General features: G+C 52.4%; 1 protein-coding gene across 2 annotated transcripts; it reads left to right on the forward strand.

The window, feature by feature from the left end:
* Nucleotides 1–26,377, forward strand: XPNPEP2 (X-prolyl aminopeptidase 2). 2 transcript variants are annotated; one of them, XR_011072274.1, is made up of 22 exons: nucleotides 1–302; nucleotides 2,930–3,000; nucleotides 4,179–4,289; nucleotides 5,228–5,291; nucleotides 6,296–6,400; nucleotides 6,643–6,729; nucleotides 7,741–7,887; nucleotides 11,012–11,113; nucleotides 11,790–11,871; nucleotides 12,155–12,350; nucleotides 13,107–13,196; nucleotides 14,330–14,439; nucleotides 15,110–15,187; nucleotides 16,312–16,383; nucleotides 18,336–18,396; nucleotides 19,680–19,749; nucleotides 20,244–20,348; nucleotides 20,768–20,827; nucleotides 21,310–21,386; nucleotides 23,821–23,910; nucleotides 24,225–25,065; nucleotides 26,196–26,377. XR_011072274.1 is itself a non-coding variant. In XM_068533423.1 (21 exons), exons 1-21 carry the CDS (start codon nucleotides 254–256, stop codon nucleotides 24,417–24,419), a joined length of 2,022 nt encoding a protein of 673 aa, XP_068389524.1. In that variant the 5' UTR covers nucleotides 1–253; the 3' UTR covers nucleotides 24,420–26,377. The 2 variants fall into 2 exon arrangements, 1 of the variants encoding a protein (XP_068389524.1); XM_068533423.1 differs by having other exon boundaries at nucleotides 24,225–26,377.

Consider the following 26,377-nt stretch of genomic DNA (forward strand, 5'->3'; position numbering starts at 1 on the left):
TCTGGGTGACAGGGAGCCAGCAGAGGCTGCCTGGGGCAGTCGAGTCTTCTCCACCCAGCCTGACTCCTGGAACCCTCAGAAACCAAAGACCAGAGGACTCTCCATCCACCAGCTGGACACCTCCTCCCCATTGCCAGCCCCCACCCCCTGGCTGCTCCTGCCCCGGAAAGGCCTGGAAGAAGAGACCAAGGAAACAGCCCTGCCCACTCTCCCTTGACCCTCCATCCACCCAGCACCGGCATCTGAAGACCCCATGGCCTGGGCTCCCTGGGGCTGCTACCCCTGGCTTGTCCTCCTCTGTGGTATGTGCATCCCCCATCTCTCCCTCCCACGCTGGGAGGGCAGGTCCAGCTGGAGAGCAGTTCTGGCCTCTCCCCTGTGGGCTCAGAAAGGGTTGGAGTGAAGGCTGGGCCTAGGTTGCCTCTTTTTTTTCTTGGTCCCTCTCTCTGTCTTGAGGAAGAGGAACCCCAGGGCCAGTCCTGGGGACCCTCAAGACTCATCTCAAGTCTGGTTTGGCCTCTTTCCATTCCCACCTGTTAAAGAAAAAATGATTCTGGCACTTGTTAAAAGAGTAAGGAAGATTTTATTCAAGACTATTGCAATAGGGGCGCTGCAGCAGGGGAGAAAGATCAGGCTCAACTCCGAATACAGCAAAGATGGCTGAGGACTTCTTGTCAATGAGCAGAGTGAGGGGGTCAGTGGATGGAAAATCGCCAAGAGGAGACATCAAGGGTGAGGAGATTCTTGCTAAACTGACTTAATAGGATCCATGCTGAAGGCAGGGTGATCAAATATCAAGGATGGATGATGAGGAATTTGATCAGATATCAAGGTTGATGAGATACTAAGGGTGGGGAATTCTCTCTAAGCTGACTTAGCAGGATTCTTGCTAAGTCTGGGCGATGCAGGCCCAGTAAGGACGGGATGGACTTGGAAGTCAAGGCCTAATGGAGAAGAGGGCTTGGAGGAGCCTAGCTAAAGTTTGGTCTTTGTCACCCTATGGTGTCCTGTTTGTACTCTTTAGTCACAGCTAAGTGCCCAGCTCAGCACCCTCCACATCCTCTCCACCCTGGCCCTAGGGAGGCCTCCTTCCCTTTGCTCTGTGGCGGCAGGACCCTACTCATTCATTCAGTACCCAGTTCCTGACACCTCCCCAGTGTCAGGCCCCGTGCCAGGGACCACAGAGTGGTTCGGCTGCAGAGCCTGCCCTTGGGAGCCACAGCCCTGACCTCAGAGAACAGCAATTGGGGTGTCTAGAGGGACATGGGTTGGCTGTGTCTTGCTTCTTATGTTGGTGTTTTAGCGCCACCATTTTGCCAGAGATCTGTTCCTACAGAAATGAGTGTTCATTCTCTTAAATCAGCAGGGTGGGTCTCATCTCTCCCTTGAGTTTATGCGACCGGACCGGGAGAGAGAGTGAGGCAGGGCATTCGTGGTGTTAGAACCCAGCTGTACTCCTTCCATCTATAGCTCAACCTACTCAGAAAGGAAAAGAAGAGTGTCTCCCCAAACTCAGACCCCCATTACCTCTGGAGAGGTTCCCCCGCAAAAGATGGAGGGCTGGAGGGAAGGCCTATCAGAGACCCCTGGACTTTCAGGGTGTGAAGGCCCAGAGCCTGCAGGACTTAGCCCAGTGCCTGGCACACAGCAGGGGCTTAGGAAATGTTTGCTCAACGAATACTGGGCGACTCTTCTTGGGACACACCAAATTTGGGGCAGAGCCCCAACTGGAAACTAAGTCTCTATACATTCTCTCCCTTCTGGGGCACCACCCTTCCATGGTTGGCTTTTTTGTACTCAGATGGCCTAGGTTCAAATTCCTGCTCTGCCACGGACTCATTGTGGCAAAACTTGGGCGAGTAACTAAACGTAGCTGGGCCTCAGCTTCCTCTTCTGTAGAAAGCAGACAATAATACCCACTTCCCAGGGTTGCTGCAAGTATCAAAAGAGAAACTAGGGCTTCCCTGGTGGCGCAGTGGTTGAGAATCCGCCTGCCAATGCAGGGGACACGGGTTCGAGCCCTGGTCTGGGAAGATCCCACACGCCACGGAGCGGCTGGGCCCGTGAGCCACAATTACTGAGCCTGCGCGTCTGGAGCCTGTGCTCCGCAACAAGAGAGGCCGCGATAGCGAGAGGCCCGCGCACCGCGATGAAGAGTGGCCCCCGCTTGCCACAACTGGAGAAAGCCCTCGCACAGAAACGAAGACCCAACACAGCCATAAATAAAATAAATTAAAAAAAAAAAAGATGGCTAGCAGGACATCAGAGCCGTTTAAAAATAAAAAAATAAAAAAAAAAAGAGAAACTATAGGTAAATTGCTGAGTTCGGTGTCTAGCACACAGTAGGAGCTCTTTAAATGTTAACCCACCTTTCCCCACCAGGGGACGATGTCAGCCTGGGATTGCCTGGCCTCTGTAGCCTGGAATGAGAGGCAGATATTTGGACTGTAAGAAATGGTAGAAGTGGGCCTTGAATTTAAGTAAACCCAATATATATATAATTAGATTTATAGAAGGGTAAAACAAAGGTGGGGTGATTATTTAGCGAGATCCTCTAGAGCATTTAAGAGAAAATCTGATTACAAAAATTTAATTTACACACAACTTTTCCAGTTCGGTAGATCCTGAAAAGACCCAATTAGATTAGAAGGAAAAAATTGATTTAATGAGCACTAAAACCCATCCAAAAGTGGCAATCACTTGTCGATGAAACAGGTTTCTTTGATTGTGACCCAGGGTGCCATCCAATTCAGCCTGATTTCCTATGAAATGTAATTATTTTTATCCTCAAGTAGAGTTGGACAGCATCTCCTGCTTCAAAGGATGCAGGCCCTGTGGGGACCAGGAGCGGGGTTGGGGGAACATGTCCCCGTGCTCTCTAGGACCTATCCAGTCTCCAAGTGACCCTGGACTTTTCTCCGGTTTCTAGCTTGTGCCTGGGGCCGCCCAAAGTCACTGGACCTGAGAGAGGATGTGAGAAACTGTTCAATCAGCCCTCCGGTGAGGCCCTGCCTCCGCCCCGCCCCCGCCCCCGCCCCGCCCGGACCCACAGCTCCCACCTTCCTCCCCATCCCCCATGGGCCCAGCTGCTAGCCTCACCCTCTACCAGCCTTCCTCCTGATTTCCGGACTCTGGGGCCACTGTTTCTGATTAACCTCCCTCGGGGCGGGCGGCGCATTCTCAGGTGTCTGACATCCGCCCCTATCCCTCCCTCCCAGCCATTCCCACGGCAGGTCATCTCCTTCCCTCCAGGCCTGAGCCCAGGCAGCCCCTGCGAGAGGGAGGGAGGAGGGGCAGCAAGGAGGGAGGAGGCCCCTAGCCAGCCTTTAGCTGAGGCTAGCTAGGCAGAGGCCAGGAAGAGGATGGGAGGAAAGAAAACAACAATTCTAGAGGAACGGGGAGGAGGGCGGAAGACAGAGGGCTAGAAGAGCCAGCGGAAGGTCAAGAGAGGGAGGCCTCGGGTGTGAAGACTGTGTGAAGGCCCAGCATATTGGAGCTGAAAGGTCGTCAGCTCCCTAGCTGGAGACCAGAGGGATTCTTTCCACAACTAGATGAGAGTGTGAAAGAGCTTCTCCAGACAGGAGCAGGCCAGAAGGTGAGGGCTCAAGGGAAGGTGAGGGCTCATGGGCCTGCCAGCAGGTCACTAAAGCCTCAGGACAAATGGGATACATCTGCTTCCCTCGTCCACTTTATGAGACCACTGGGGCAGGCAGGTAGGTGGGCAAACCACATTATTTTTATGTTAAAATAAACATGGATGTATCCTGGAGTAGAAGGCAAAACAAAACAAAAAGCCCACACTTTTTATTTTTAAGATAAAATAACCTTTAACAAAATGTCTGGCTTGGAGACGATCTTTCTGGACAATGTCCCAAACTGCTGGGGGTCAGGACCCTGCAGTTCTTACCCACCCCCTACCCCATCCCAGACTCAGGTCCCATTACTGTCACAAAAAGTCTCTCTCCAAGCTCTTAAACACCTCCATCTCCACTCAGCCCAGGCACCTTAATCTAGACTAATCCATAACATCAGCTTCTGCCCCATCCCTCTCCAGGCTGGCCCAGCCTACCCAACCCCAATCCCTGCCTAAGGAGAGGATGGGGGCCCCGGCGACATTTTCTCTAAGCAATGTGTGTCTGTGTGTGTGTGTGTCTTGGTGTCTTCCTGTCACCTGTCAGTACCTTCCAGTTACTGTGGTCAATACCACAGCGCAGCTCACAGCCCTCCGCCAGCAGATGCACACCCAGAATCTCTCTGCCTACATCGTCCCCGACACGGATGCCCACATGGTGAGGGATGGCTCCTCCCACCAACCCCCCACCCCCTCCCCGCCCCGAGCCGGGTCTGGCCTAAGAGAACAGGCCACAAACAGGACGCTGTTAAGAATCGGAAGATGGAAGACAGAAAAAAGATTTGACAGGCAAAGGGAAGGAAGTGGGGAGCTTGGACACGGGCGTTTTAGGGCAACTGAAAGAATGTATTCCTTTACATAGGAGAGAAGACATTGCCAAATCTCCTTGACCTCAGGCAATGAAACTATAAACAACTTCAGAACGATTTTGATTAATTCCTAGATGGCGGATCCAGAATGAATGTTTAGGATACCCCTGCCCTAGGAGGTTAGAATGTGGGCTGGGAACTGAATTAGAAGAACCCTGAGCTCCCTTCTGGCTCAGCCCTTCCCATCAGCTGCTGGATGGAGTGCTGAAATGATCCAGCATCCAAGAGTCCACAAGTTTGGGGTGTAGGCCGGGAGAGGGGAGCAGACAGGAAAGAAGATGGTCTGAGCCAGAACTGCTTTTCCCAAAGCAGTGCCCCTACCCACCCATCCCACCCTTTCCCACCCTGGCTCCACCTCCACCCCATCCACCTTCCCAGCAACAGCCCAGTTGGAAGAGAAGGCATTTTCAGTGTCAATACGATTACTTGAATTCATTTTCCCACCTGCCGAAAAGGGCTAAGAAGCTTGGGTAAGTGTCTGAACTTCTCTGAGCCTCAGTTTCCTCTACTGCGAAATGGGAATAATGAGATCTGTCTCCAAGGGTTATGAGAACCCAAACACAATAATGTGTAAAGCTCTCTGCACAAGTTATTTATGATGTACCCATTGGGCTTGTAGGACTGGTTGAAACTGACTAGACAGAAAGAACCGGGATGTGGTTGGGGGCCTTCCATGCGGGGTGTGACTCCATGAAGAAAGCTAATGACGGTGTTGTTGATTTCCTAGAGCGAGTACATCAGCGACTATGACAAGAGGCGTGCGTGGATTACAGGCTTTACGGGGTCTGCAGGTGACAGCCATTACCCGGCCCTCATTGTTTCTGGTGGGAGACCCAGAGTGGTCAGAGAGGCCCTGGTGTGGCTAGTTCTCAGCAGCCAGGAGCCCAGGAGCGAGTGTCCAGAGGCCCCTGCTCCTCTCTCTGCCTCCCCCTTCACCACTCCAAAAGGGGTCACCAGGGCACACATCTCATAGCCCAGCAGCCACGCTTCTGCATGAGGCAGATGGCCCTCCTGACTTCTTTCCTGTGCTCGCTGCCTCGGCCACAGCCAGGCCCAGCCGGCACTCCCTGGGCTCCATTTCTGGGACAGTTGCTACCTCTATATCTAGCCACTAGGAGCCCGCTGATTCCCTTCACACAATGGCTCGTTTGGGGACAAAGTTTTACTTTGCTGGTCCTTTTATGGATAACATCACCTCACGTGGCCAAATGAGACACAAACATAGAGGCCCTTTATGGGGTCCCAGTTTTGGAATCGGCCTCCCACCTTGATCCTGGCCCCTTGAATGAAACCTAAGCTTCCCTTGCTGATCCTTAAACATCCTTCCCCTGGGCTTCAAGCTGCCTGGCTTGCCCATCACGGGCCCTTCTTCTCTTTGCAGAAGTCGCTGGGTTTGGCCTCTCTGCCTGTCCTCAGCTAAGCCCCTGGCTTAGTGTTCCCATCAGCCACCGCATCTTCATGCTGACTGCCACACCATCTTTGCTGAGAGCACCTACATGTAGCATCGACTTTTGGGGATGGACAAAAGCAGACCCCACTTGTCCTGCTAAATGCCCCCTTAAGAAAGGGCCTCAAGGCAAAGCAGAGATGCCCAGCTCAGGACACACTTCCAGCTACCTTCCCCCCAACACTCTCTTTAACATCTCCTGCCTCACTCCCTTCCAAGGGAGGAGAGCAGCTCTTTCCAGAGACCCCTCGTGACACTGTCAGAGCCAGCACCGCATTGCTAAAGCGCTAACCAAAGCCACGCTCTGCACCTTCACCCTCCCCTCCAAGTTTCTCTGTTCTGCCCCAGGAATCGCCGTGGTGACCATGGGGAAAGCCGCTCTCTGGACCGACAGCCGCTACTGGACCCAGGCTGAGCGGCAGATGGACTGCATCTGGGAGCTCCATAAGGAAGGTAAGAGGATGGCACGGATTTGTTCCCCAAGCCCTGGAGCCCAGACTGGGTTCGGGAAGGTACAGGTGAGGGGGTGCGTGGAAGACCATGCTGAGCCCCTGTGGGAAGCTCAAGAAATTTGCAGCCGTCCCTAATCTTTGAGGTGGATATCAAGGAGGACAGACGTGGAAGGACTGTCACAGACAGAAGCCCGGCTGGAGGGCCTGGGGTAACCTCAGTGTCCCTTCTTGTCTTTCTCGCAGTTGGCACCACTCCTGTTGTCACCTGGCTCCTCACCGAGATTCCTGTTGGAGGGCGTGTGGGCTTCGACCCCTTCCTCTTCTCCATCAGTATGTTCTTCCCTCAGTCCCTGCGTTTGTCCACACCAGCGAGGGAGACTCAGACCCTCAGGATGTAAAGAAGCACATCTTGGTAGAAGGAGGTGCAGGGTGACTCTAAAGATAGAGTGTTTGAACTTGTAGTTGCAGAATATTTTGCAAAAAGGGTGTATTCCTGGATTGTGTAATGAAGATACATTTAAAAGAATAAACATAGATTTTTTTTTTTAAGTCCGGAGTGCAGAGACCCAACCTAGAAGACTCAGGGAATCGTTAAGACCTAGCCAGTGGGTAGGCCGGGATGTTCTTAAACCTAGAACCATCCTCTGTGCCCTGGAACTCTAACAATCAGGGCACTAGAACCATTTGGTAGCCCTCTTCTGGAAGGCAGCTTGGAAGGGTCAAAGGAGTTGAGAGGGTTTCTGAGTAAAGAAGCACAGTCCCTGGGACTTCCCTGGCCGTCCAGTGGTTGAGACTCTGCGCTCCCACTGCAGGGGGCGTGGGTTTGATCCCTGGTCGGGGAACTAAGATCCCTCATGGCGCACATGGCGTGGCCAAACAATTTTTTTACAAAAGGAAGCACAGTCCCCTCCCCTCCCGTCCAGGAACACAGCTCCCTGAGCTCCAGTGCCCCCGCCAGCTGGCCAGCCTGCCCCCAGGGTGCCGTCCTCATGAATATGCACGGAAAGGCTCCCACTTCAGATCTGGCTTCTTTGCCAGCCTTTCCAGTGGCCTGAACCTCACCATTCCTTTGGGCTGTGGCACTGAAGTTCAGTCAAACAGACAGGACCGAAAAGAGGGCCCCGCAGCCCTTGGCACTTAAAAGGGCGAGCTTAGCTAATTGACCGTGGGCAGCACTGGGGCGGGCTCAGGGCAAGCTGAAGGAGGAAGGCGAGAGGGCACAGCCCAGGCTGCTTGAGCGGAACAGGAGGCAGAGGGGACAAGAAGGAGCTTTGCCTGAGTCACAATTTTCCCGGAGGCATACACAGGCAAGGGACAAGTGACTCCTTCCTGCCTCTGCAGATTCCTGGGAGAGATATAACGTGGCCCTCCGAGACTCTGACAGAGAGCTGGTGTCCATCACCGTCAACCTTGTGGACCTGCTGTGGGGGTCAGAGAGGCCTCCGGTGCCAAGTGAGCCCATCTATGCCCTGCAGGAGGCATTCACAGGTGATTCCTACGCCCGTTCTCTTTCCCACCTTGGAGCAACACAGGCCCCCGCTGCTGCTCCTTTGGCTGAAAAATTCTCCCTAAGAGGTCCCAAAGCAATGGTTTCATGTGCGCCTGAATAGCTTGGGATGCTTTCTTAAAACGCAGGTTTCTACGCCCCATCCCCTCAGAGAGTCTGAATCAGAAGTTCCTCGAAGCATATTTAGAAAATGCTGGAATAAAGAGTGTCAGGATTTGAAGCAAGAGGGAACAGGAAGGGGGGAAACAAGGGAGTCGGAGAAAGATGAAAAAACACCTACCCCTCTAAAGAGAGAAACAAACATGATATGAGCTTCTTGTCTGGTAGTGAAGACTGGTTTGTATTGAATCATTCAGACCTTGACTTCTGGTCCTCCTGTGATAGGGAATTTAGATGTAAGAGGGCCGGGATCAGATGGGCTGGCATGGACAAAGGAAGCAAAAACTAAGCTCAAGCTCAGTCTGTGGCACAGATTAGGGTTCAAGTTTTGGCCGGACCGCAAAGGAAAATTAACTGACCCCCAAAATTCTAACATCGATAATCTTGACCGTGTTGACACCATCTAAATATGTCATAAAAGAACAATAGGCTCTATAATTCTTATAAGTAGTAACTAAACTGACCGAACCCAGGCTACTGAGTATGAATCAATGTCTTGGCCACCACCAGCCCCTACCTCCCTAGGAATTCTGAACAAGCCCATAGACTTGGATTCCTAGAAACATTGGGCAATCTGAGAGGTCCCTTTCCACACACAGGTCTATGCACACTTCTTGTTTGGAAAGGAATCCCAGAAACAGGAGAGAAATTTCAAAATAGCGAGTCTGATGAAACAAGTCAAAATTGTGTCCAATTTTCTTTATCCATTCTGATGTAACTTGCAGAGACTTTCTGCATCTTGACGCAGTTTTTAAAGAAACTTGCTATCCAAGACAGTTCCATCATAAATAAAACTCATCCCATTCGGATAAAGAAGGGTGCGGTTATGTCAGGAAGAGGAGTGGATAAAGGGGAAAATCTTCCAGGGACTGGGAGAGAATTCACATGGGTTTTATCACTTCCCACAAGTGAGAGGAAGCCAAGCCATCACGGGCTGCTAGTCTTCAAGGAAAAGCCATCCAGAGCCAGAACTGGGCCTGGAAGCCCAAGAACAGAGTCTCTAAGCTCACAGAGACAAGAGAGACTTTCTCTCCAGCCACTCACAGGTTTTAAAGGGGGCAAAGAGCAAAGGGAAAAACATGAAAAGTAGTTACTCAAAGATACCTGTGTGTATCAAACAATTTAAATTGGCTTTCATTTGTTGTCTCAAAAATGTATCACATCCATGAACCTTGAAAACATAATTCTAAGTGAAAGAAGTCAGTGAAGGCCCCATATTGTAGAATTCCATTTGTGTGAAACATCCAGTGTAGGCAAATCCATGGAGACAGAAAGCGGATTAGTGGTGGCCGGGGGCCCGGGGGCCAGGGGGAGAGGCAAATGGGGAGAGACTGCCTAATGGCTACAGAGTTTCCTTTTGGGATGATGGAAATGTTCTGGAATTAGATAGTGGTGGTAGTTGCACAATTTTGTGAATCCTCTTTTTTTTTATATAAATTTATTTATTTTATTTTGTTTATTTTATTTTTGGCTGTGTTGTGTCTTCGTTGCTACATGCGGGCTTTTCTCTGGATGCGGCGAGCAGGGGCTACTCTTCATTGTGGTGCACAGGCTTCTCGTTGCGGTGACTTCTCTTGTTGCAGAGCACGGGCTCTAGCCGCGCGGGCTTCAGTAGTTGTGGCACACAGGCTCAGTAGTTGTGGCTCACGGGCTCTAGAGCACAGGCTCAGTAGTTGTGGCTCACGGGCTCTAGAGCACAGGCTCAGTAGTTGTGGCGCACGGGCTTAGTTGCTCCGCGGCATGTGGGATCTTCCCAGACCAGGGCTCGAACCCATGTCTCCTGCATTGGTGGGCGGATTCTTAACCACTGCGCCACCAGGGAAGCCCTGTGAATGTTCTTAAAGGCACTGAATTGTGCACTTTAAAATGGTTAAAATGATAACACTTTATGGTATGTGTATTTTACCACAATAAAATAAAATAAACCTAGAAGAAGTATCGCACCCAAAGCTTTGGTTCTTGATGAACAGTTTTACCTGTTTGCATAAAGATTTTTTAAATTGAATTATGTTGTTTATGCTAATCTCTCAGCCCAACTAGGACCCTTAATGCTTATGATCTTCTGCCAGCAAATTCCTAGCCCTGCCTAGGGGCAGACTCTTTAGAGAGATTACAGGGAGCAGGAAAAAAAGATGAAAACCAAAGTCCTAGAACCAGGATACAAGCATCCCAGAAAGGACAGCTCTGTGACACAGAGTTTAAGGACAAGGTTGGAGACTAACAAGGTTAGCAAGATAGTCCAATGTCTATACCGATTAAGAGTGTGAGCCATGTAGTCAAACAGACCTGTGTTCAAGTCTCAGTTCCGCCCCTTGCCAGCTATAAAAACCATAGATAAGTCACTTTACCTCTCTGAAGCCTCAATTTCCTTATCTGTAAAATGGGCCAAGTAAGGATTAAAACAATGTACACAAAGTGCTTAGCCCAGACCCAAGTGGCTTTAGTAAGCGCTGGGGTTACTGCGAGGAAGAGGATTAAACACGGCCCAGCCCTATCCCTTTGCCCTTCAACTAGGGCTGCTCTCCTGATCTCTGTTTTGCATGCTTATTTATTAATCAGAAAGTTATACCAGATTTTCTATACACCCAGACACAATTCTACATACATTACAAATATTAGTTAATTCGGACCTCATAACAACTCTATTGAGGTAGACACTATTATTATAATCCGTCCCCATTTTACAGATGTGCAAAATAGGACACAGAGGGGCTAATTTTCCCTAGGCCACCCAGCAAGTAATGACAGAGGTAGGATTTAAACACAGACAGTCTGGGTCAAGAGCCCATGTCCTTAATGATTACACAAGCAAGAGTTTGGTTAAAGAAAGGGTTCTACTGCTTCTAAAGGAATGGAAAACTATTGCCCTAAGGGAGCCCTCTCAGGAACGGAGTGCCAAAGAGAAGGTAGATCACTTATGCTTTCTTTTGGCTCTTTTGCTTCTAGGAAGCAGCTGGCAGGAGAAAGTATCTGGCATCCGCAGCCGGATGCGGAAGCATCGTGAGGCCCCAACTGCCGTGCTTCTGTCCGCACTTGATGAGACGGCCTGTGAGTATAGATTTGTGGATGCAGGGGGGTGCCTGGGTTCCCCCCAACCCCCAAGCCTCCTGGGCCCTGCAGCACAGGACTCCTCCCCCAGCGACCACTGACCCATGCGTTCTGAGAGCTCCGTGGTCATGGCCTGCGGGAACTAAGGTGAGGGCAGGAGCTCACGTCTGCTCGCTAAGGAAACCAGGAAGCCCTGTGCAATCTGGGGCCAGCCCCCGGGCCATCAGAGGACCAGGAAACCCCAGCAGCAAAGGCTACTGTCTCATGAAGGGGAGGAGGCCCAGCAAACACCTCCCAACCTGCTGGCCATGGGCCCAGGGCACTCAACTTCCTGGCTCTAGCACCCCGTGCAGCCCTATTCTATCCCATCGTGGCTCAGCGCTTCTCACCTGACCCCAGCTCTGGGCTTCAGGTATTTTCTGGGAACCCACCGACACCGTGTGCAGACTACTGGCTGGGTATCTGCCTTTTTCTGGGAGAAAGTGCCCCTAGCGCTCGTTAGTGCTTCAAAGACCCTCCCCCGCTCCGGAAAGACTGAGAAACATTCAGGGGCAGAGGATGTGGGCGTGCGGCTGGGGATCCTTGGAGGCCAAAGCCAACAGTAGGGCAAAGGTGTCATGTGTACTTGCGTCAGGCGGGTCAGCCTCAAATAGTCCCCATCAATTCTCTTCCCCAGGGCTCTTCAACCTTCGCAGCAGTGACATCCCTTATAACCCCTTCTTCTATTCCTACACGCTGCTCACTGACTCCTCCATCAGGTAGGGCTTGTCCTTGGCTTGCGGTCACGGACTTCCTCTAACTCCTCACTGCCCCAACATGCAGCCTTCCCAGAAGCGGGGTGCCTGCCCCAGCAGGACCCTCGAGGAAGCCTCCGATCAGCTTTTCCTGACCCGCTTGACCTCTGTTCCCGCGTACTCCAAATCTGGTCTGCTCAGCTGCCTGACGCAGGCCTCCTCTGACCTCCAGGAACAAAGGGCCGCTGGTCTTTTGCACTGTCCTTAGATTCTCTCTGGACCCTCCTGGTCTTCCCTCTCCACCTAGGTTATTTGCAAACAAGAGTCGCTTTAGCTCCGAGACCCTGCAGTACCTGAACTCTGGCTGCACGGGTTCCATGTGTGTGCAACTCGAAGATTACGGCCAAGTCCGTGACAGCGTCCAGGCTTACACCTCAGGAGTCGTGAAGATCTGGATCGGGACCAGCTACACCTCGTATGGGCTCTATGAAGTGATACCCAAGGTGGGTTTGCCAGGCACCGTCCTCCCCACCCCCCAACAGCCCTGATAAGTCTCAACCTAACGCGGGGTGGTGGGGGGACAGCCCCTGGGCCGTTCTGGCAGTTGGTCAGTCAGCAGTGGTACACTGAGTCCCCTTCTAGGGCTCCCCGGGAAGAGACAGAACATCTGTCCACAGAGAGCTCAGAGATTGTCAAGGAGGCTGGGGGAGTACAGGCTGGTAGAGCAGAGGCTTTGAGGTCACCAAACCTGAGACTGAGAACTGGTTGTGCCATGACCCTGGACAAGTGATTTAGTCAATCCGGCCTCCGTTTCCTCACCTGTAAAATGGCACTAAGAGTCACAACCTCAAAAGAGTCACTCTGAGGAGATTTAAAGGAGACAGTGCATGTAAAGCCCAGTGCCTAACGCACGGCAGGCACTCAACAAGTGGTAGCTGTCATGATATGAGATGTGCAGGAAATACACTGTCAGAACAGCCCGTGGCTGGCAGGGGCCAGGCTCGGATCCATCCCAGAGTGCTGCTGGGATCCAGGACCAGGGAGGGAGGAGGAAGGGAGGGAGGGAGGGAGAGAGGGAAGGTTAGGCTGGAAGGGAAAACTAGGAAAGCCCTGCGTAGTCAGAAAGCACACGCGGGAAGGGCATTGCCACTCCAGGAGACGGCAAGTCTCATCTGAGCTGGAATTTCCTGCCAATCTTTTTCAAACACCACCGTGCCCTAGAGAGGGCTCCCAGACCGCTTCCTCTCTGCCCCTCACAGGAGAAACTCATAGCAGACACCTACTCCCCAGTGATGGTAACCAAGGCGGTGAAAAACAGCAAGGAGCAGACCCTCCTCAGGGCCAGCCATGTAAGTCCACGGGCAGGCAGACACACGAGCCTCTGGGGAGCTCCCGGTCTGATGGGCTAGAAGGGAGACCCTGCCGGAGGAGCCTGAAGAAGGCCCTCAGTGAAACAGAGACATGGACGCCAAACTCCTGGGCACCCACTTGTGCTCCACTCTGTTGTTCCCAGCGTGGTTCAGTGGTTTAGAGCCTGGGTCCCGGAGCTATGGTATCTGAGTTCAAATCCTAGTTCCTCTACCCATCTCCTAGCTGGGTGACCTTAGGTAAGTCACTTCCCCTCTCTGGGCCTCGGTTACCGCCTCTGTAAAATGAGGATCATAACCATAACCCATAGCAGAGGGTTGTTGTGAGGATTAAAGACACGTATCTACATTGTATAGTATAAATAATAATGTATGTTTAAATATATTCATTGTAATACATAATTAATATAAATATATATAGTGTACATATATGCATTTGTATATCTAATATGTACATATAAATATATAATAATTACATAAATATATGATACTTATATAATGATTGTATAGTTCTATATGTGTAAGTATAATTATGTAATTATATATTTTTAATATATTGCTTTGAGCACTGCCTGGCACATTCCAAGTCTTAAATAAGTGTTAGCTATAATAATTCCTTCACCCCAGGGAGAGGACGGCTTGCCCCTTTGGATATTCCTGTTAAAGTTAGGATACGCTGCCTCATTTTTGAAAACTTTTCTTGCGGAAAATTTTAAGCATATACAAAAGTAGAGGAAATAGCATAATGATCCCCATCACCATCACCCAGCTTCAATAATCATCAACTCAAGGCCAATCTCATTTCCTCTACAACCCTACATTCATTATCTCCACTCCCCGTCCTCGGCTGCTGGACGATTTTAAAGCAAATCCCATCTATCATATCGTTTCTTCTATCAACATCTCAGTATCTCTGACAAGAACTCTTTTCAAAACATGACCACACTCTGATCATATATATAAACATTAATAAGAATCCCTTAATATCATCGAATAGCCAGTAAGACCCTCATGTTTTTAAAGTTCAGCTCCCAGAGCAGTCCCCCCATCCCCTTCATCCCTGAGCCCCGGCTGAGACCATTCCTCGGCCCGCCTCTCTGCCTGCCCTGCTCCAGGTGCGGGACGCTGTGGCTGTGATCCGATACTTGGTCTGGCTGGAGGAGAACGTGCCCAAAGGCACCGTGGATGAGTTCTCAGGGGCAGAGCTGCTGGAGAAGTTCCGAGGGTGAAGGACCACAGCCGTCCTTTTCGGCTGACTGTCTTAGCGTGGGGGTGGGGGCAGGGAGGGGGGATTGGTCTCCTTATGGGCGAAGGAAGACCCTCCTTGTATCTGAGGGCCCCTCTGGAGCAAGGAGTGACAGGTTCTTGGGTGGTCGTGGTCGGGAAGCTGGGCAGCGGTGTTGGATGACATTCCCCAGCTCTGTGGAAAGTGGGACAACGTGAAGGGCCACAACCCACCAGCGCCCCCTAGTGTCTGCTTCAGGCCAGCTCAGGCCAGGTAGGACCTTGGACCGCTTGAGAATACCAGGTTGGGGAGGGAGGTTCCCTGAGGGCACACTTAGCCCAGGGTGCTGATCCGGAGTTGAGGGAGTTTTCGGATACAGGGAGCTACGTTTCTTCACTCTTGCTTTACTAGGAACTCACTTTGGGACACAAGGCCTTGGTTTCCCCATCTATAAAATGGAGGTAGAGGAGGAAAAATTGGCCTCTACAATCTCTGCTTCTCTGACCTTGAGTGGTCTATGAGTGACAGGTCAGGGCTTGGGAAGCGGCAGGAGGTGGGACTGGGAAGGCCAAGTGGAGCCTGGCTGAGGTAGAGGCAGCCGTCACCTTCACTTGCCCTTGTTGGATATCCTGGGCCCATTCATTGACCATCCCTGCCTTGTCCTTTCCAGAGAAGAAGAGTTCTTCTCTGGATCCAGTTTTGAAACCATCTCTGCTAGTGGCCTGAATGCTGCCCTGGCCCACTACAGGTACTTCCGAAGAAAGAATTTTCTGGGGCTCTGTGGAGGACCTGAGTCCACATTTAAGCTCTGAGGCCTTTAGCACTGTGGAGGCTGGAGATGGGGAACGGAGCCCAGTCGGGCGTTGGGAGTCTCCTTTGAATTAAAGGACTTGAGTAATTTCTCTGCTCGAGAGGCTGGGACTTTGTGAGCACTCTGGGCAGAAGGATCTGGAAGGGAGATGGTGGGGCTGCTGCTGGATGTTCTTCCTTGGCTTCCTGTGAGTTATTTAATTCTTAAAGCTCACAAGCACATGGGGAGAAGGACCCATTCACTCTGCCTGAACCAACCAAGGTGGGCCCAAGATGTAGGCTGGCCAGATGTTTGGCTCCGTACAAAACAAACACCTGCAGGCCCGCCTGATGCAATTTGGGAGTGGGGGGGTCGAGCCAACCAGAGGCCTCAGCCTGGCAAGGGCAAAGCAGGGAGAGGGCGGACACCCTCCAGTGGCTGGCCTGACCCATCCCAGAATTCCCTCCTCCAGTGTCCCCAAGCCTTCGGCTGCCTTAGCCCAGCCCCTTCTCCCTACTAGAGAGTAACAGGGTAGGAACTCCTCAGCCCTACCAACTCCTGCTCTCCAGCTCCACCCTCGGGTACCCTCCCTTCCTGTGCCCTGGCTTCTTGGGGCCCTCTGCTCCCAGAGGTGGCAAGAGGTTAGAGAAAGCCCCAGACTCAGCATCTGGGTCCAGGCCCAGCTCCCTCACGGCTTTCCCTCGGGGCCTTCTGTGAGCCCTTTCTCTGCAGACCTGTTTCTCCTGATGTAAAAAGAGATAGCTCAGCTGGCTGCTCATTGAAGTTCTCCCGTCTCCCACATTTGGGGCTCTTTCCTTTCTCCCCTCCCTGGGGACCAGGGCCTTGCTTGGGGAGGTGCAGGATGAACAGATGTGCAGGATGAACAGATGTGCGCTGAGGACATTAGCAGCAGAAGCTCAGTAGGCTCCCAGGGCCCTTTGGGAGATGATGACTTCCGCAAAGGAGTTAGCTAGAAGGCCGGCCCCCAGGGGGGAGGAGGTTCCTCTGCTTTCACTCAGGACCCCCACCTCACCCAGCTCAGGGTTAGGCTGCTCCTTGCTCAGCGTCTCTCCCCTTCCCAGCCCCACCAAGGAGCTGCACCGCAAGCTGTCCTCAGATGAGATGTACCTGCTGGATTCCGGGGGACAATACTGGTATGTACTCCCCACCCAGCCCTGGCCCAGCTGTCTCAGCTCAGCCAAGAGCCAGCCAAAGCTTCCCCTTCCTGGGCATGGATGCTTCATCTGAGAAAGGAGAGGCCTGGACTGAATGTGCCTGAGTATCCTTCCCATTTTCACATGTGGGGGTCCCTGCCCGGTGGGCAGCAGACAGAGGCCAAAACAGTGGGGCTGCCCACAGGTGCTGCCCTGTGAGAATCAGGAAAAGACTCCCCTTGTGCAAGTAAAATGTTTTTTAAGCCCGAACATTGTTACACAGTCCGAACAGCCACGCTCAGCAACCCCGCCTGGCTGCACAAACACAGCGGCCATATTCTCACCCACTCATGCACGCCCTGGACATGTCCCGCACGCCACCAGCATGATGCATCGTCCTCACAACCTCTTCCCTCATTGTACGGTGAGGTGACCATGTCATGGGGAGCGGGGGCAGGATCAGGCCTTCAAGAGCAGTAGGCAGTGAGTGAAGCAACCTCAGGGGACACCCATCAGCATGGGGATGTGTCTGCGAGTAGACATGTGCGTGTTCTTCTGAGTGTGTGCACAGCCACAGATAGGGTTAGGCGGCGGGGCACTGTCCCGTGCTCCAGGACCCCACAATCTGTGTGTCCACTTGTGTGTTCTCACTGAAATTAGTATATACCCATTTGGTGAATGGCATTTCTTTAGATGTGTTACCTTTGTGCAGTGCACAACCTGAACACCTGGACATGACAGCCATGCAGAATAGACTAAGCCCATTCATTCACATGGGAGCTGAGCTGAGATGGGCTGGAAGATTTTCCCTTCTCATCTAGGAAGCAGGTGGACTGTGGGAAACTTAAGAGTGGGGGACAGAAAGGGGTGCGCTGAACTGATGGAGGAGCAAGGAATAGTTTCCCATCCTCTATCCTGCGGTGAATGTGCTAATGATAAAGGCCCTACACTTAGCCTTAACGGGGCTCTGGGAGCCAGCCTGGCAGGCGCTCAGCCTAGCAGCCTTCGCAGTCACCGGCGTGGCACTGTGTATACTTGAGATGGCCAGTGTGCGAAGGGGAAGTGAATTCTTGGGGCGTTGCTGGATTGGGGCGTGCTTCAGCAGGGTGAGGCCGGGGAAATGGCCATCTCACTTCCTCTTCTCTCCTTCTGAAGAAGTCGGCCACACCCTGTGGCTTGCTCCCAAGGAGGAGTCCCTAGGGCCCTGGGATCATTCCTCACTGCCCCCACCCCCGGGGGTGGCCGCAGCGGGCATCCTGAGGGAACGGCTGCAGCTGGTGGTTAGGAGTCAGACTCTTTGGCTTCTGGCAGCTTCGGTTCACTGGGACTCTGAGCAAATCCCTGGGGCAGATCCATGTTTACAATGGAGAGAACTGTGCGGAGTCAGTGCTTGCGCCAGACCTGGCCTCACTGAGGCTCAGAGAGGGAGATGGCCTCATGGCCTCAATTGCCTCACCTGTGAAATGGGGATAATGACGTCTGCTCTGCCTCCCTCCCTTCTATAAATAGCAAATAAGTATATGAATGTGTGAGAGTGTTATGATCTCTCTGGACCTCAGTTTCCCCATCGGTAAGAATGGAACCATCCCTTCCTACCTCCTAGGAAGCCTGGAGGAAGCCTTGCTTTTAGAGCCAGCCTGGCCCAAGGAAACCCAGATTTACAAAACAACCAAAATGGCTGGTATGGGGGTAGAAGATGTATGTGGGGAATTGGGACTCTCAGAAAACATAGTGATTTTGAACGTGATAGCTTTGCAGAGCCCCTTCATTCATAGATGCTGAGTTTGGGAATTGCATGATGGCAGCCATCTTCTTCCTTTCACCTCCCTCCCCACCCCCATCCCAGCCCTGCCACTCAAACCCCAGTGGAAAGCACTCGGGAAGCACGTGGCCACGATCCCTGCCCCGAGGTGTTCAGAAGAGCTGGACATGTTGATTGTCCTTCTCCACAGGGACGGGACAACAGACATCACCAGAACAGTCCACTGGGGCACCCCCTCTGCTTTCCAAAAGGTAGGCATTGGACCACATTTCCCTACCCACACTCACCCAACGGACACCCAAGCAACCACTCCGCCAAGAGCCATTTGATTGTACAGAGGCTGAAACTGAAGCCCAGGGAGGTTAAGTAGTTTGCCCAAGGTCACACAGCAAATTAGTACCAGAAAACCCAGTGCCCCCAACTACTTCCCCAGAGATATTTCAGGCCCCCAACAGGGCCTCAGCCCAAGCTTATCATCATCCCATTTCAGTAACTCAATGAACAAATATTTTTTTAGTGCTGTCTGTGAGCCTAGCACTGTGCTGAACAGAAAAGAGGAAGACAGGCATTCCATTCCAGGGGGAGAGAAAGGCACCGGCAAAGTCTCAGAGGTGGAAAGGAGCTGGCGGTTTTCAGGAAGCAGCGAGGGCTGGTCCACTTGGGGTCGAGGCAAGGACATGGTCTGTGTGCCTCTGGGGGCCTCTGGGGGGCTGGAGAGCAGGGGGCCACGTTTGTGCATTCAGCAAGTGCACTGTGGCTCAGACATTGTGCCAGAGACAGAGAGAGAGAGAGAAAACAAACACTGGTCAGGCCTCAAGGAGCTCAGTTTAGCTGTTAGATCCAGTGCCCCAGGCTATCATGCTCAAGGTGACAAGCCTGTGTGTGTGTGTGGTGTGTGTGTGGGGGGGGGGGTGAAGGGGACTCACCACATCGCCACAGGGAGTGACCAGGAGAAGAGGCCACTGTCAGCCCACCTCCCTCCCTCTTACCACAAGGTAACAGCCCCGACAGAGCAAGGCCGACCTGCCAATGAGCAGGCCTCAACCCAACCATAAGGCCTTAAGAAAACTAAAGGGTGATCATGATAATGGCAATGAAGGGTGCTGACCTCTATTTGAGCGTTTAGTCTGTCGGGAACACCCGACATGCACAAGTCTACCTCGTCCTCCCAACAACCTTATGAGCTGGTACCATGACCGTCCCATTACAGACCAGGAAACTGAGGCACAGAGCGGTTAAAATCACTTGCCCAAGGTCAAATTTGTGAGTGGCCATGTCAAGATTCCAGCCCAGGGAGCTTGCCTCCCCAATCCCTACTGTTGTGGCCTCAGCTCACCCCCACCTACAAGCGTCCCTGTGGACCAGCCAAAGAGAACCGCATGGACCAAGCCCCGGCTCTGGGCAGGTCCCCCTCGGTCTCCTCCGGCCATCCTCCAGAACCTGGGTGACCACACATGAGCATGCACTCCCCCCGAACATCCCCCCACCCAGGCCCGGGCCCACACACCGCATTCCCTCGCCCTCTCCCCATCAGGAGGCGTACACCCGCGTGTTGATAGGAAACATTGATCTCTCCAGACTCGTCTTCCCAGCTGCTACATCAGGTGGGTTTTGCAAACCAGGCTGGACCCAGAACCTCAGGCCCTGATTTCACTGCACTCAGACCCTGGGAGGCTAGTGGGGCAGGGATTATATCATCATCCCATCCACTGTATAGATAAAATCCAGCCCAGAGAGAGAAAGTGACTTGCCCAAGGTCACACAGAGGGTTAGTGGGAGAGCCAGGCCTTGAGCCCAGGCCTCCTGTCTCCTAGTCCAACTCAGGAGCTGGAGCCGGAGCTCAGAGGTGGGGGCGGTCAGTGTGGGCTGCAGCGGTCACGGGAGGATTCCTGGAGGAAGCGGGTGTCTTCACAGATGGGGAGGTCCAGGTAGTGGGTACAACGTACAGTATACTGGAGATAGGGCATGGTTACCTGCCTCTCAGGGGGCCCTCTCCTCAGGCGCCATCCTGGTGGTTGGTCTGGAAAAAGAGAGCAGGAAGGGGCAAAGCCAATAGTCTGGGGTCCAGCCAGCTGACCAGAGGTCATCTCTCTTCCAGGGCGAATGGTGGAGGCCTTTGCCCGCAGAGCCCTGTGGGATGTTGGCCTCAATTATGGTCATGGGACAGGCCACGGCATTGGCAACTTCCTGTGTGTGCACGAATGTAGGTATCTCCTCAGCACTCCCCTGGAGTCCCCCCTCTTATGAAAGAGGTGGAGCGTTTCACAGGTGTGGAAATGCCCAGGACCCACAGAGGTGCAGTGGCCCGTGCAAGGTTTCCCAGCTGGTGGGGAGTTGGTGCTCCACAGGGTAAGTGAGAAATGCTGGCAGCTGGCCACTCCGCTGGCATTTAGGATGGCCCCAGAGAGAGGAGAGGCAGGTCAAGGCCCAGTGGCTGACTGGCATAGACCCCAGAGAAATAAAAGCCAGAGCCAATCTGGTCTGTACCAGTCGCAGGTAGCCGGTGATGCGGTGGACACACGCTGCTAGGGATTGCAGTTACCTGCTCTTCCCCGGAACCTGCTAGTTTCCAAGCTGGTGAGTGCAGGAGAGCTGACACTGTCCCTGACTCTCCCTTTCCAGGGCCAGTGGGATTCCAGTCTGGCAACATTGCCATGGCCAAGGGCATGTTCACTTCCATCGGTATGGCTCTCGGGGCTCCTCCAGGACTGCAGTCTAGGGAACGCCAGCCTTCAAGGAGCACAACCCCACACAGGCCCGCCCCGGCTCCACCGCTGCACTCCCTCACCTCCCCACTCCCAGTCCCGAATGGGCTGTCCCACTCTAACCCCAAGCCCCTTCAGCCCCTACCCTCACTTTGCCCATGGGAGTTGGTTTCCAGCTGTACATCCAAACTCCAGAGTCTCCAGTCAAGTGCCAGGGTAATAGGACGGTGGCACACAGGGAGAGGGGAGTGCCTCCAGGACCCTTACCAGGGAGGGTGGGGAATCTGAAGTCTGGCAGTGGCCTCCGAGTAGCCACGGAGCATCTAACACGTGCTGGGTCTGCCCAAGCCAACAGCCGGGGGCAGCTGGGCCCTCCAGTCACTCCTCAGTCAGCGTAGGAAACCTGGGCTTGGGTCCCCTCCCCTACTTAATGTCACCAGCATCCCTTGTGTCTCCCAGAACCTGGCTACTATCAGGATGGAGAATTTGGGATCCGTCTTGAAGATGTGGCCCTCGTGGTAGAAGCAAAGACCAAGGTAAAGTGCCACTGAGGCAGGCTGGAGGTGTGGACAGTGTGGCAGTGACTCTGGGCTGCATGGGGGGTAAGGAAGGTCAAAGGAGAATTTAATGTAGGGTCATGAATTTATTTGGAGTCTTCCTTAGCGCCAGGATAATTCCATAGATCAGTTTCTCAAACCTGTTTGCACATTAGAATATTAGAATCATCTGGAGATTTTTTTTTAATGCTAACGCCCAGGTCCCACTCCAAACCAAATGAATCAGTATCCCTGCCCTAAATCATTGGTTCTCAATGCACATAATAATCACCAGGGGAGCCTGTTAGGTATAAAGATTCTGTATAATGACAACCAAGAAGATAAAATACCTAGATATAAACTTAAAAAGACTTACACAGAGAAAATCTCTACTGAGGGACATAAAAAAGATTTAAGTAAATGGTGGTCTCTGGAAATAAGCCTCAATATTATGAAGATGTCATTTCTCCCGAAGTTAATCTATAAATTCAAGGCAACCTCAATTTCAACACTAACTGGATGCTTTTGTAACTTCACAAAACGATAGTAGAGTTTATTTGTAAAAATAAACATGCAAAGATAGCTAGATAGCTAGGAAGATTCTGGAAAAGAACAATAGGGAAACTAGCCTTATGCAGATATTAGCCCACACTACGAAGCAGCCATCACTAAAACAGTAAGACACCAGAGATGGGAAAGACGGAACAGTGGAACAGAATAGTCCAGAAATAGACCCTCTAATTTCCATAAACAAGATGGGAATTTAGCTTACTATAAAGCTGGTGCTTCAAAACAGTAAAGAAGAGGAAGATTGTTTAATAAATGGGCAGGGGGGACAAATGGCTAATCATTTGGTGGGGGGAATTAAACTGAAGAACCTCACTGTTACACTAAAATAAAATTCCAAATGGATCAAGGTTTAAAGGTGAAACCATAAAAGATCTAGAAGGAAACCTATCTGAATTCATTTATAATCCCAGGGAGGAAAGGGGCCTTTCGATGTAAGACTCAGAAGTCATGAAGGAAAAGATTGATAACTCTGACTCAATTAAATTAAAAAATCCATATGGGAACAATACCATATACAAACTCAAAAGATGTATGGTGAGTATAGCACGTATGTCAGAGAAAGGGGGACTGTCCTTCCTTTACCACAAGCTTTTAAAAATCTAGTAAGGCAGAAATAAGGAAAACGGGGGGAAAATGGGCAAAAGACGGAAAGAGACAATTCACTAAGATCAACACAAATGGTCCATAAATGTGAAAAGATGCTCAACTTCATTCTTAAAGAAATACAAATCAAAGTGACAATAGAATACCATTTGATTGACAAAAGCGAAAGACTTTGATGACACCCAGTGCTTGTGAGCTTGTGGGGGAAAGAACACCCTCATACATTGCTGGGGGAGTACAAATTGGTACAACCTTTGGGGGGGGCAGTTTGATAATATCTATCAAAATACATATCGAAAATGCCTATACCTTTTGTCTCAGCATTCCCACTGCCAGATATATTCCTTCTGGATATAGTCCCAAAACGTCACTTCGTGTAAAGATGTTTATACGATGATGTTGATCGTAGCAGTGATGGTAATAGTTTAAAAAAATGGAAGCAGACTAAATATCCATCATTGGTTAAATAAATTATCATCTGCACACTATGGACCCTTAAAAAGAGTGAGGTAGGCCTCCCTGTGCTCATATGGAGCACTCTTCTAGGTTTACTATGGCAGGGGGGCGGGGAGGTGCAGAAAAGTGTGTAGTAGGATCCATTTTGCGTGAATTTTTAAAACATACACATATATATACTATATGTGCCAAAAATGTTTTCAGGAAGGAAACCGGGCAGGGAGGAGACTTTCCATTTTTATTGAGTATCTTTTTGTAGTTTGAATTTTCTAAGCACATACATGCAAGAGCTCTCTGGGAGATGGGAATTATGGGCTATTTCTTCTTCTTTATATTTATCTCCATAGATACATCAATGGATAGAAACATAGAGACGTGGATAGAGAGGGAGATGTAGATAGAGATGGAAATCAGATAGAAAGATATAAAAACCTAATACTTACCTTAAAATTATTTAAATGTAGGTTCCCAGCCCTGCTCTAGAGATTCTCACTCCAGTGATCTGGGGTGTGGAACCCAGAATCTATCTACATGTTTAACAGGCTCCCTTGGCGCTCTGGAGGCACACACTTTGAAAAACACAGGCCTAAGTCTAAACTTCAGGAATCATGAGGGAAGCACCAAAGGCGGGTGCCTAACTGGTAGACACGGGGGTGGCCAAGGGCACTGTGGAGGGTTCAGGCTTGACAAGGTCAGTTCCCCATGCCCAGGGCTTCTGGGTGGAGTGTTCCCTCCACCCCTTCAGCCTAGCTCCTCCCCCTCGCTCACTTCCTGCCTTCCTACCTTTCCTGTGCCCCCGCCCCAGTACCCAGGGACCTACCTGACATTTGAAGTGGTGTCGTTGGTGCCCTATGACCGGAACCTCATCGATATCAGCCTGCTGTCCCCCGAGCAGGTGAGCGAGCGCCCCTCGGGGCTGTTTACCCTTCAGCCCTCGAGCCACTAACTGCCTTCTCCCCAGCCCTGGGCCTCTCTCACCTCTGCTCCCCCTATGCCAAGACCCTCTGCCCCTTCCCCTCCCTTGGGAGGGTCCACACTGATGGCACCTATAGGCACACACTGGGGCATCCCTCCCCTGCTCACCTGATGATGGCTGGGGACCTATGGGGACCTGTGGGGACCTGGGCCTAAGTGACACTGGATGGCACCAAGCTCCCACACCTTGACAGCTTGGCCTGGGGAGGCCCTTACCCCTTCTACCTTTTGCAGCTCCAGTACCTGAACCGCTACTACCAGACCATCCGCGAGAAGGTGGGCCCCGAGCTCCAGCGGCGCCAGCTGCTGGAGGAGTTCTCCTGGCTGCAGCGGCACACGGAGCCCCTGGCCGCCAGGGCAGCGCCCACCGCCTCCTTGGCCCCTCTGATGACAGTCTCTGCTCTCACCATCCTCAGCTGGAGTGTCTAGCAGCTCGAGACTCCCCTCCTGACCCTCTCACTCAGCTCCCCTCACCCCCCCCCCACCCGTGCCCCAAGAGCCCCTGCTGACCCATTGCTTGGAAACCACCGCCCTTAGCCTCCTTCTGCAGGGCCAAGCCCTAGGGGTGCAGGGCTTCTGGGTCACACCTTCCCCACCCCCCCCAGCTTCCCCCGACACCTGGGCTTTGACATTTCACCCTCAGCTCCCCACCCCCAAACCCCTAGCCCCAGGATACAGGAGCCAGCCGGTCCCTTTCCTCCCATGAGCCTGGTAGGCCTAGCCTGTAACCTGGCAGAGGCTGTTGTCTTCTCCACCCCCACAAGACCAATATAGGACACTGCCCTACCCCCCGGGGGCTCCATGGCCCTGGGAGAGCCCCACCTTGTCAGCACCTGCTGGAGAGAGCCAGACCCACACTGGCTCCTGACTTGTTGGTCTTCCCGCATCCTTGAGGCCACCTCTGGCCACCCCCACTGTCCCTGGCCCTGCAGTGGCCTCCTGGCTGCAGCCCACAGGCTGAAGGAACAATTGCTGCCTCCGGGCTCCCTGCTGTGCCTGTAGAGGGAGAGGAAGGGATGGTGGCTGAGTCCTCTGGCTGTGTTACTGCCACCCCAGGGTCAGGGAGACCAGCCAGGTGAGGGGCACATACACCAGCGCCCCACCCACCCATGTGTGAGCCCATCACTCCTAAACCCTAGGCAGACTCCATGCCAGCTGACAGCATGGGGAGTTAAGCCGTAGCAATCTGGCCATGGGGTAGGAGAGGACGCGGGGAGCACTCTGGAATATGGCCCTACCCAAAGTTGGGAACAACCTGAGGCACACTGCGCAATCACTATCCCAGACTTCCGGCACGTGTGTCACCCTTTGAGCTTTCCAAAGTGCAGCCACTGGGACAAGGCTGTTAAATCCTCCGCATTCTTGGATGACCTTTAACCTGCGTGGGCAGAATCTGGTTTCCCCATTTTACAGATAAGAGAACTGAACTCCAGTTCAGTTCAATTCCCCAGGACTTGCCCAGGGACACACCGTGTTTGGTGGGAACGTGGCGGGGCCAGAATGGGTCAGCAGTCCAGCTCTTTTGCCCTTTGGCACCGTGCAGAATCCCTTAACCTACCTCCCAGCCCCTTCCAAGTTCGCCAAGCTGGGGCAGGGGGAGGGTGGGGGACAGCTGTCTCTGGCCAGCCCAGCCGTTAGCCACCTGGGCTCACATCCTGCTGAATGCTTAAAACAGCCTGGCAAGGAAGCCTGCCTCTGGGTTTTGCATTGTCTGCTGTGCAGCCGGGGACTGCTGTTACCTGTGGCTTTTGTGGTGGGAGAGGAAGGGGAGGAGTTGAGGTGGCGGCGGGGATGTGAGGCTCCCAGAAGCTCAGTTGGGGAGCACATGTGTTTGAGAACGTGCAAGTGAGCATGCGTGTGCGTACGTGGATTCGCATGAATGCCACGCCCAGCCAACCACCTCCTGTGCCAAAGGACGGGTAGCCTCGTGGACCGGATGAGGGGAGCCCCATGCTGGAGGACTTGGCAAAGGTGGTCACGGAAAGTTGGGGCCAGCAGAAGGGGAGCAGGGTCTGGGGAGGAGAGAAGCAAGTCTCTGGGGCAGAGACGGGCCCACCAGGCCTAGCTTGCCGAGCGTGAGGGTGACCTGTGACAGTTATCACCACCGATACTTGCACCCAAAGGCCAGCTCTGAGCCGTCCTCACTGAGAGCCTGTAACACCCAACAGTGGGCCTCTGTTTGCTGAGTCATTTGTTCCCCCACAGGCTCGCCCCACAAAGACAGCTGCTCATAATAAAATTAGTCGCCATCGTCGCCGCCATCATCATCATCATCATCAGAGCTACCATCCACTGAGTGTTTACTATGTTCCAGGCACTGTGCTTTACATGCATTCTTTTACATTTTTAAAAATTTTATTGTGGTAAGAACATTAAACACGAGATCT

Source organism: Eschrichtius robustus, chromosome X (assembly GCF_028021215.1).
Source record: "Eschrichtius robustus isolate mEscRob2 chromosome X, mEscRob2.pri, whole genome shotgun sequence".
NCBI lineage: Eukaryota > Metazoa > Chordata > Mammalia > Artiodactyla > Eschrichtiidae > Eschrichtius > Eschrichtius robustus.

Coding starts and splice junctions, on each gene's coding strand:
- XPNPEP2 (XM_068533423.1), top strand. CDS start 254: ATGGCCTGGGCTCCCTGGGGCTGCTACCCCTGGCTTGTCCTCCTCTGT. Junction 6,730..7,740: donor CCCCTTCCTCTTCTCCATCA/GTATGTTCTTCC, acceptor CTGCCTCTGCAG/ATTCCTGGGAGAGATATAAC. Junction 14,440..15,109: donor CTGCTGGAGAAGTTCCGAGG/GTGAAGGACCAC, acceptor TGTCCTTTCCAG/AGAAGAAGAGTTCTTCTCTG.